The sequence below is a fragment of the Centruroides sculpturatus genome, unplaced genomic scaffold, assembly GCF_000671375.1.
Source record: "Centruroides sculpturatus isolate CEXI.00-Female unplaced genomic scaffold, Cexi_2.0 scaffold1751, whole genome shotgun sequence".
NCBI classification, from domain to species: Eukaryota; Metazoa; Arthropoda; class Arachnida; order Scorpiones; family Buthidae; genus Centruroides; species Centruroides sculpturatus.
Window position 1 is genome coordinate 116660 of NW_019386288.1, and position 11661 is coordinate 128320.

Genomic DNA, 11661 nt, shown 5'->3' on the forward strand with positions numbered 1-11661 from the left:
TGGCTGGCCTCACCAATTGAACAATTAATTTATTGTTCTTCTATAAAAATTAGAATTGCTGAATTGTTACCTGATTATTATATTTAAATTATTATTATTTTTTTAAATTTATCTTCTATACGATATTTTGTAAGTTTCGATATTTTTTATATTTAGGGAATACCATGACATATGCAAATATTAAGTGTTGTAAAAGATCAAAGGATAAATTTACATATATGACTATTAATAAATTTATTTTTTACTTTTCCGGCTGTTATATTTAACAAAGTATGGCAATCGTTGAAAGAATAATTTCCCAAGATTATTATATTTTTGGAATCTTAAAACACCGAGAAATAAAAACAAATTCATGTGTTTGTGTGACAAAATTTTGTTCATTATCTTCGAATCCTAATAACTTCTGTCTTTTTCGTTCAAAATATCTGAAATTTTTCAGAAATATTGGCGTATTAGAGCGATTGTTGGGGTTAAATTTTGGTGGTTAAAAGTCTAAGGAGTGGGGAGGTAACGAAAGTCGCGTGTATCTGCAGTTGGGTCAGACTTAATGTCTATTTTACTTGTTAATAGCATTTACAATTTTTTATAAAACACATCCCTATCCTAAAAATTACGTTTTTTTCATTTTAAAATAATTAAAAATATAAAATTTAAAAAAATGAAATATAATAACATATGACGCATCCAAATGCTGCCGGAAAAGTTAAACTACTAGTCAACATAATATGTCTTTCAAAGCTATTAAACTTAAAATTATTAATGTATGTAATCTTTAATCAGAAATTAAATTCGGTAGACTATCATTACAGGTTTCTTTATTAGAGAGGTTGCAGCCGACGTTTTCAACGCGCAAACGTGTACGTCGGACGTTCAGCGCCGCTTTTCTCTAAGCCTAGAAATTTGACAATGGTGTTTGGATAGTCAGTGGAATCATGCTCGACATTCCAAACTCCATTGCCAAACTTCTAGGCCTTCAGGAAAGCAGCGCTGAACGATTAAACGTCCGACGTACACGTTTTCGCGTTCAAAACGTCGGCCGNTCTCTTTAATCCAAAATTAAGTTCGGTAGACTATCATTACAGCTTTCAGGTTAGACACCTCTTTTATTGTTTTCACATATGCATTTCAGGCTTATATAAATGCTAAGCCCTCTTCAGTGCAATACTATAAATTATTAAAAAAAAAAAAAACCACAATTAGTAACATGACAAAATTTCTCGTGTGTAGGTCATATTTACTGACATAAAACTATCATACTTAAAAATTGCCACATTTATACAATACATATGGTTCTGTCTTCTAAAACCACAGCATATAACGGGTAACATTGAGAAGATTTTTTAATGCAGCCATTAAAAACACCAAAAATACACTTTCCAAACATTCATACAGAAAACCTAATATATTAATATTTTTATAATTTTTTTACTCCATAACATTACATATTCCAATAAAATAACAATATAATACGACACATACTCTCTTTCATATTTTTCTATGTGCTCATAAAATCTTATATGTGGTCATAAATCTTATACAAGTACAACTTTTAAAGAATGTGTATTTTCTACAAAATGACTTTGCAGTAACTGTAATTATAATCGTTGTACATGTCTATTATATGCAGTATAGTAATATTAAAAACATTTTTAAGAGGATACATACATAATTTCACTATATATTTCTAATTATTTTCTGATACTACACTGTATGATAAATACATTACAATCACTTTTTTCTATTAGTGCCACCTATTATATTGTACCACTGTTGATCGACCCTTGAATAGATCCTGCTCCGAGTAGAGACAATAATGGAAAGAGCAGAATATCGCGTTGGAAAGAGGAAAATACTGTTTCAAAACGTGGTGCCAATTCACAGTAACCTTGACAGTATAGACATGAGCTATGGGGCCTCTTATGAATTCTTGTTACTGACATTATTTATTCCACAGCTTGTCTTGTCGTTCATTTATCTAACGCCTGTCCTGAGAGTAACGAAAAACACACAGACAGAGAGACTGAGAATTTATAGTTTTCACTGATTTCGAACTGCCTAACAACTGTTGAGCATTTAAAAATACAATGTTGATAATATTAGCATAAATCTAACATACAATAAAAAAACAAAATTAGAATTAGTCTAGTACAAAATGCAACTGAAATAAAAAAGTGCTTTATCAATTATTATAAACGGTAAAAAACTGAACTGTTGATTTGAAATGAAACTCGTTTAATAAAATACGCTACTTGAGCTATGGTTTACAAAAAAGTTCGCTCAATCACAGTAACAGACGTTCACATATATGCCTGAAAGTATTACTTTTCAGAAAAATCGCAGGCAGTTATTATATCCGCATCCACCGTTTGCTACATTTTGCGCAGCTGGACATACAAATTTTTTTCTGTATTCTGTTTTGCTCAGACAGCTTTCTTAAAACGTGAAAAACCATGTGGTGTCTGGGTTGTTAAAAGAAAGCAAAAATTGGCAACACTGGCTATGATTGCAAGTATGCTATAAGATCTGCTAACTTAATATAACTCAGCGTTAATAACGTAATGGAACAACTGTACTGACCTGTGAACTGTGTTTGAACCAGTCTATTGTAAGTATATTTCTCAGATACTATGAAGAAACCCGTTCTATTCCCTAATACATCCGTAATAGCAGATCGACAACGACTAACCTTACGGAAGATCGAATATCGCGACAAGTTGTCGTAAAATACCAATCTTCTATTGTACGTTCGTGAAAGCTGCATAACAGTGCAGCGAACAATCTCTGTATCTCTGCTAGCAGATAGAAACAGTTGTTTTTTTTCCGTGTTTTAAACTCTCTGCCAAGTGGGTACAAAGAGGGCCTCTTTTAGCAAGCCCATCATGGCTACCGCCAGTCCCACAATAGTGCGACGGGGCGGTTAGAGAAGAGACCCGACAATCTGAATGGACTACCATTTGAAAAATACTGAGACTTTTTCGACCTGTCCGGATACTATCTGCGGTCCTTCAGAGAGGTACGTTGCCAGCTTAATCGCTCAGCCACTCTGCCATTAACTAGCAACGGCCAGATGGCCGAGCTTACGCGACATTAGTTACGGTTGATAGAAAAATATGTGAAAGCCTATATTGACGCCATTTCAGTGAAAAAATCGGTTTGCATGGGATACCGACCACTTGACTTAAACGAAATAGCGAAAGATGATTTTGTCTGAAAAGAGTATATTCCTGAAAAGTATTTTTGAAAATTGTGGGAAGTAGAAAAAGAATTTTCCTGTTTTGATGGTGAAAACAACTCAGTTTCTCCAAAAACAATAGATAATGAAGAATGTCTTACACTCTATCCGAAAGATCTCCTGACTTACGTTACGCCTCGGAAGCTCAAGGCTTATTTCAAATAATTTTATTGGAGGAAATTTTGGTATAAAAGGTGATAGGTTACCTCCAAACAGTGCTCTCTCACATTATGCTCTTTTTCTCTATTGCTCTCGCACTGGCTCTTCGTTTCTCTCGTGCTTTCTCACTTTCTCTCCGGCTCTCACTCATTTTCCTCCGAGACGAAACGACATCATAAGAAGAAAATTTAAACTTGTGCCTCATTTGAAGAATATTCGCCGTATAGCGTTAAGCATATATATGTTTACAGTTAATATAAATTTATCGAAGCCTCTCTACATTAAAAGGAATAGTTAATGATTGATATTCCAACTTATTACATTAAAAGTACTTATTATATATAACATATGACGCATCCAAATGCTGCCGGAAAAGTTAAACTACTAGTCAACATAATATGTCTTTCAAAGCTATTAAACTTAAAATTATTAATGTATGTAATCTTTAATCAGAAATTAAATTCGGTAGACTATCATTACAGGTTTCTTTATTAGAGAGGTTGCAGCCGACGTTTTCAACGCGCAAACGTGTACGTCGGACGTTCAGCGCCGCTTTTCTCTAAGCCTAGAAATTTGACAATGGTGTTTGGATAGTCAGTGGAATCATGCTCGACATTCCAAACTCCATTGCCAAACTTCTAGGCCTTCAGGAAAGCAGCGCTGAACGATTAAACGTCCGACGTACACGTTTTCGCGTTAAAAACGTCGGCCGCAACCTCTCTATTGTTTTTACATATGCATTTTGGACTTGTATAAATGCTAAGCCACTCTTCAGTGCAATACTACAAATTATTAAAAAAATCACAATTAGTAATATGTCAAAATTTCTCGCGTATACATCATATTTACTGACATAAAACTATCATATTTAAAAATTGTCACACTTATACGATACATATGGTTCTGTCTTCTAAAACCACGGTGTATAACGGGTAACATTGAAAAGATTTTTTAATACAGCCATTAAAAACACCACAAATACATTTTCCAAACATTTGTACGGAAAACCCAATATATAAATAATTTTATAATTTTTTTATCCATAACATTANTATATAATAAGGTTTATTTAAATTCTTTAATTTATTGCATGAATAAATGAAAAGCCGAAAGCACCAGTGGTTACGAAGGTCTACAGACAGGGAAACAGACACTTGTACCCATAGAATAAAGTTAAAAAGTTTGTATTGAATAATTGCTGTATAGTGGTGATTGGTGAAAGGTGAAAAGAATGGAGAGATAGAAGAAATCGTATATTAATAGGACTTAATAAAGGTCTAACCCATTATTAGCATTTAAAATTTTTGTTTATATAGCTGATCTGTATTTTTCAAACTTAAGCTTTTTGCCATTTTTTAATAATTAAAAATATAAATAGTTTTTAAAATAAAATATTGTAACAGGTTGCTTTACTCGCAATTTTAACTGTTTCCGGAAACCTTAAACATCTTGATAGAATTTTTAAAGTACAGTTATCTGCATTTGTACTAATTGCATTGTGTATGTGCACAATTAAAGAAAATCTGTTCATAGTTTTCTTTAAGAAAATATTGTTTATGCTAAAGGTCGTCAACCTGTGGCACGCGTGATGATTTTAAATGACACTCTGACTGAATAGAAATGAAGTAAAAATTATATTTTAATTATTAATTACACATCTAAATGAAAACCATAATTCACAATTTGTTTTCAATGTAAACTGTTGTCGCCTAACTACATTCTACTTCTGGTTATATAATTCAACAGTAAGTACAAAATTAATGTAATCATATTAAAACAGAGTAATTTCGAATTCCAAATCTTCTTTCAATGAATCCAAAAAAGCTTCTGGATTGTTAGAATAACGTTTAAACTTTTCTTCTGATTTTTCTATAAATTTTTTCATTTTTTCTTCTTGTGGATCTTCGATAACGTTTGTAAATCTGTCTTCTTTAGAACTTCTCTTACTTTCTTCTTCATACAGTTTTACGTATTCTTCGTTTCTTTTGTAGAATTCTTCATTAGCTCTAATCATATTATTGGCTTCAGTAGGATCGTATCCTGGCAAAATTCCTCCATATTCCAAGGGCAGACAATCAGGATTGATGAATTCGTGTAAAGTCTTCATATCAGAATGAAAATGTAACTGTAATTTAAATTTTAATAAATGTAAACGTAACTCTATGAAAGAAAAATAAATAAATAAATTCTTAATGTATGGATTTTAATGAAGTACAAAAACAGTTGAAGTCTCTTCGATTTTAGTGTTGAAACGTACAGTTTATTTAATAACAGAATATGACAAAAACAAAATAACAAAGTAGAAATATAAAAGTTTGACTTATTCGCGGCAACATTAAATGCAATACGCACAACATGCACATAAGAATATTTCAATTACTAACACTTACCTTTTTCTTCAGTTCATCAGATAGAAGTGGGAGTAAAACACTTAAAACAGCTTTCATTATGCTATTCAGATTTACGTAATGCACTGCCTTGTATCCAATAATATAAGAATTTTTCTATTTAAAAAAAAAATACATATATATGTGCGTTAGTTATATAGGCTGTATATAAAGAGATAAGTTATGTTATGTCACAATAACTACTCACAGCAATAAGCATCGCTAACCAGTAGATGATGTTTGGTGAGAGATGGTAGAAATGCGACAAAGTTAATCCTCCTGCATCTACAATACAAATGATTTTCTTTTCTTGAGTTCGATGTAATGTTAATTGAAGGTCCATACAAAGCATTATAACACGCCATAAATCAGCTGCACTTGCAACAGATGTGTTCCAGTTACCTATAAAAAAAAGATTTAAGCGTATTATTATAAAAACCTTTACAATAATCAGTATCAAAAGTTATTTAATTATCTCAAAAAAGATTTGAGGAATTAAAAAAAATCAAAGATATATCTACGATGTTGGAATTACACTGGCGATTGAATTAATTATGAAATAAAATAAAACTTAAATTATAAAAACAATTTAAACATTATATACTGTCATAAAAGGCTTAATAAATACATTTGAATAGTATGTACTGTACAATAATGGATTTCTTTTAAATTTCAAATGTAAAATTGTTATAATATTTATATAAATTATATGCTACTTGATGTTCTATAGAATTAAGAGTTTCTATTCAATGCAAGATTATAAAGGCCATTTAAGGTATTTTAATTTATTAATTTTCTTAAAGTAATCTGTTTTTTTCTTCTTTATTCTTTCATCTTTTTCTATATCAGCAAAAAGAGTTTTTATTGTTACACTCTTCACTGTACATAAAGGAGGTTACCGAGTGGTGTAGAACGGGTTCGACAAAATCTGGTGAAGTCCACCAGGATTTTAAATTCAATTCTCGTACTGATACTGGTTCAGATAATTGCTTTTTATTTGTAACCTAATTAATTCTTCTTAAAAATTTACTGTTATAATTGTAAATAAATATATAACTCCAACTTACAATATCTACAAATCAAAATATACGTTCCATCCTGGTCAGGTTTCGGCAAAAATTGAAAAATATTCATCTTCAAAACATGCTCCAATTTAGAAGGAAGAAGATTCTTAAAAAATTGTGGATTGTTTACTCTCATGTTATAATAATTCTTAAGCAACTGAAGGGAACTCTCTATATCAAACTTTCTAGCACGTAGAAATCCAAGAAGAAAAATGTCGTCCATAAGACAATGAATTCCTTGGTCTTCTAATATCAGTAGAGGGAAAAAAACAAAATATTACTTACTATATATTCAAAATTTAATTATAAAATTAGTTAAAGGTCGGAAATGATCGATAATTAATTATACTTAATGGAGTTGTTATTAATGTTTTGCATCCCGACTTATGAAATGTTTAATTGAACAGAATTTACAACTTTCTTGTACGATTGAGCTAATAATATAAGGCACATTTCTCGTTTTGCAAAATGCATTTCACATCGATATCGGTATCGGTATCGGTATTTTGCATGTATGTTTATGTTATGAAGATTGGAAGATAAAAGGGGGTCGTTTGTATCTACAGTAGGGCCATACTTTACGAAAATATTACTCTTTATCTGTATTTAAAATTTTTTATAAAATCCATTCCTACCATAAAAGTTTTTCCATTTTATGATAATTAAAAATAAAGGGTTCTTTAATAAAACAACGTACAGATGCGCCACCAAACGTTGCCGAGAAAGTTAAGCAACTCGTTGCTGAATTTTTTTATATAAATTTAACTTAACAGTAAATAGTGTAAAATTTTATTTTGATTTCTGATTTCGCTGCAAAAACCCGAGAGCGTAAAATGTAATGATACAGGATCCGATAGACCGACGAAAAGCATGTATACCGTTACCGATATCGGCAGTATCATGACAGCAGTACCTAAACAGAATAATACGCCCAATACTTCATGCGATGAATTTTTAAAACATAACTGAACTATTCATCTAATAAATACGCATTTTCTAATTAAACATTACGATTATAAAAAGTAATTTTAATAAAATAAATTTTAATAATATCAAATAATTGTATTTACTGATCGATTTTTTAAATTCCTTTAAGACATTTTCATCCCATGGAAATTCTTCTTTCTCTTCTTCGAATATTGAACACTTAATATCCATTGTGGTTTCTTGATACTGCAAATTTATTATATTAAATTCAGTTCTTTTTATAATTAATTAATAAAACGATATTGTGCTAAGAAATTTATTTTAGCATTATAAGAAATTAAAGCCCCATACTTATAAATCCCAGAATTATTTAAATAGTATAAGTTTCAAGTTTCAAAACCAACATATTACGTATATCGTATCTATAACATATCTAGAAGTTTAAAATGTCTTTGAATATTAGCTATAACTACTAAAAATACGTTGATATACCAACCTTTGTCTTTTCAATCTTTTCTGAAAACTTACGATCAAGACAAAGCAATTTACTTCTTTCTCCGAATGTAAATCCGACTGCTTTTATTTGCAGTAAGTTAATATATACTCGAAACAAAAATACTCGTGACTAAGTTTAGACAGGCGAGTCTGTAAACGAGGGAGGCCAGGAAAAGGTGAAATACTACATAATATCTACTTTCCCAACTTAAAACGAAATTGTTTACAGAGCTATCTTTTTACACGACCAATCATGGAAATCGTTTCTGCAATTTCACCTTTGACATGAGTGATAGTTAACAGCAAAGCATAATTGAAAAGAGATGTATAAAACTTTCCATTAAAAAATCCAAATTGAATAAAATAAGAGATCGCTCATATAGCAAAAAACTGTCGTGTGTGTAAAGAAAATGCAAAATCATCAATTATCGTAGGTCTAAATCGTTTTTCCCTTCTGTTTTTTGCGTAATTGACTAAAATTACTGCTCTGTTAATAATGACAAGTGTTTATAGAATTTATCTCTTCAAGGGTTCCTATATATTGAATAGACGTTATTGTGCAAAGATTGACATAATCCTTGACAGTTTATCATAAATAACTTGTTTCTTCGTTTGTCTGTGAATTATCTATGTAAAGGAAGAAAATTATTCTGGATCGAAAGTAAAATAGTTACATTTATTATCATTTCCCCTTTCAAATGTATTACTTACTTAATAAAAAAAAATAATATTTCCTTGTTGAATTTTCGATGTTTTTACCGTTTGATTTAAAAAAACACATAAACACAGAGGAAAATATTTTAAAATGTTAATCTACAATTAATTAAAAATGTTAAAACGATTAAATTGTAGTTTCAGATTTATCGATTTTTATTGTAAAACCACCAACTGTCTTGCTAAACAATATAATTATGTATATTTTCTTTTTAATTTCTTGGCTCTATTATAAATAACAAAGTTAAAACATGGAAATCGGTCAAATAATAATTCCGAAGACTTTTATATAAGATTTCCAAGTAGAAAAACTTGGAGAAATGTCAAGAAAGAAAAAAATTCTGTATGTATCTTAGTGTGTGTTTCGAAAGCACGATCTTTTCAGCATATTTGTAGCATAATAACTCCTGTCTTTGTCGAAAATTTTTGAAACTTTGCTGGAAGGTTTGATTCTATTGAATTTTGATGGTTGTGATCGAGCAGGTCGGGATATAAATGAGTTCGTGTGTCAAACCTCATGTAGAGTCGAATTTAATGACGATATTATGCGTCATTAGCGTTTACACTTTCTTTATTAAACCTATCACCACTCTTAAAATAAAGCTTTTTCCATATTATAATAATAAAAAATATAAATTGTAAAACGTTGTCCAGGCAATTTTATTTATTAACTATGTATAAATTAAAACGGTTACACTACATAAAAATCTTTTTCTGTACAAAGTAAAGCATTTAGAATTTAAAATACTGTATAAGCATCAGAAATTAAATTGGTCTACTCACCATTATGTTATCCAGAGTCTTCTGTTACGTGACAAAATGAACCTAAAGTACATCTTGTTATCTGGCTTAATAGCCAATAGGCGAATCTGTTATGACGTTGTGAACCAATCCAATTTCATTAACATTTACTTTATAACAGAAAAACAAAAAGAATGCGTAATTTTCTTACAGCAAAAATTGCTGATTACACAAATAAAATAGAACCTGTCTATATGAATCATGTGTATCTGAAAAACACGATAATCGTGAAAAAAAACTTATCCTTTGTAATTGTTGCTTAAATTCATTGTAATTTCCATGTTTATCTGAAATAATCTTTTCCAAAAATTACGGACTGAAGTGTGTAATTAAAAATTCAAAGCTTAGCGGATACATTTTGATAGAACAAATTGTAGTCGAGAAACACGTCTTGCAATTCAGAATGCTTCTTTTCTCAGATTGGCTACGAAATTGGCTTGAATCTTATTGGTTATGCAGAATATATTTTACAAATTGTCTGCCTTTATATAAAATTTACTATACTGTCTTTAAAAACACGTTAACGTGTTTTCTACTCAATTTTATGATAACAGAGATAAAAGGAGAAATTAGTATGCAATTCAGCAATTTTTCCTGTAAACACATAAATGGGGTCACACGTGTTATTTATATGAGATGTCCCTGGTTATTTTAAATATGAGTCGTTGATATTATTGAATCGTATAGATATTAAGTCAGGATGATATAAACCCTACTCGAAATATGAATTTTATTTGCTTTATCACCCTGACACAATTCAATAACATCAACGTTTTATATGTAAAATAAATCAGAAGCCAGGAACATCTTATATTATATAAATAACACGTGTGAGGCCATTTATGTGTTTACAGTAAAAATTGCTGAATTGCATATTAACTTCTCCTTTTATCTCTGTTATCATAAAATTGAGTAAAAAACACGTTAACGTATTTTTGAAGACAGAATATAGTAAACTTTACATGAAGGCAGACAATTTGTAAAATATATTCAGCATATAATTTAAATTAGTTAATTTAAGGACAATTTAAATATCTGTTAAAAGTTTAGTTACTGAACGTGCTAATGTTACAAATTAGCATCTTAATTTCTTCATAGTGTTTATAATATAAAAAAACCTGTTTTTTAAAGTCGAGATATGGCACTGTTGTTTTAATTTCAACATAGGAATGATTATACCACTGTTTCTGTAAGAGTTTCAGTTTTCAAGTGAAGAAATTTCACTTACAAATTTACCTTTTCTCGAATAATTTTTAATACTAATTTAAACTATCGAATTCTTACGAGTGTTATATGTGATTTTATTATGAAAATTATCTCCCACTTTTTACTCTTTATGATTTTCGAGTTCAAATCTCATTTATCTGTTTAAATACTACATATATAAATATCTGTATACCGTTGAACCTGTCTATCTCGACCTTCCTATCTTGAATGTAATATAAACGAGAATTCAATTGAGACAGGTTTCGACATTAAGATGTTCTTAAACAACGAAAGAAAATTATTTGATATAAACGTGGAATATATAATAAATATAAGCAGAAATTGCAGAGGAAAAATGAATTTCGAGATAAACAGGTTTATCAGATAAGCATGGTTTATAATGAAAAGGTTCTGTATTTATATAATAGTAGTACCGTTATATAATAATGCCACTTCCTGAGATAGGACTTTTAACTAAGCATAAACGATTAATTAGCAATTCCGCTGTAAGATTTTAAGATATCGATAAGAAAATTACGTATTCTTTGTTTCTCTTTGTTATAAAGTAAATGTTAATGAAATTGGATCGGATCACAACGTCATAACAGCTTCGCTTATTGGCTATTAAGCCAGATAACAAGATGTACTGTACTCTAGATTCATTTTGCCACGTAAC

General features: G+C 30.0%; 1 protein-coding gene across 2 annotated transcripts; it reads right to left on the reverse strand.

The window, feature by feature from the left end:
- Positions 1-5025: 5025 nt before the first annotated feature.
- On the reverse strand, positions 5026-10099 carry LOC111614416 (alpha-tocopherol transfer protein-like). Of its 2 annotated transcripts, none has more exons than XM_023355785.1 (6): positions 9762-10099; positions 7913-8015; positions 6846-7088; positions 5987-6180; positions 5782-5895; positions 5026-5516 (listed from the first exon to the last, which is right to left on the reverse strand). In XM_023355785.1, exons 1-6 carry the CDS (start codon positions 9762-9764, stop codon positions 5163-5165), a joined length of 1011 nt encoding a protein of 336 aa, XP_023211553.1. In that variant the 5' UTR covers positions 9765-10099; the 3' UTR covers positions 5026-5162. The 2 variants fall into 2 exon arrangements, with proteins under 2 accessions (XP_023211553.1, XP_023211554.1); XM_023355786.1 differs by lacking the exon at positions 9762-10099 and adding an exon at positions 8266-8400.
- Positions 10100-11661: the final 1562 nt, after the last annotated feature.

What these genes read in the sequence shown, in the direction of transcription:
- LOC111614416 (XM_023355785.1), bottom strand. An exon ending in GGAATTTAAAAAATCGATCA is followed by an intron (nt 7,089 to 7,912) that starts GTAAATACAATT and finishes TACTGATATTAG; the next exon opens with AAGACCAAGGAATTCATTGT. An exon ending in TATTTTGATTTGTAGATATT is followed by an intron (nt 6,181 to 6,845) that starts GTAAGTTGGAGT and finishes TTTTTTTTATAG; the next exon opens with GTAACTGGAACACATCTGTT.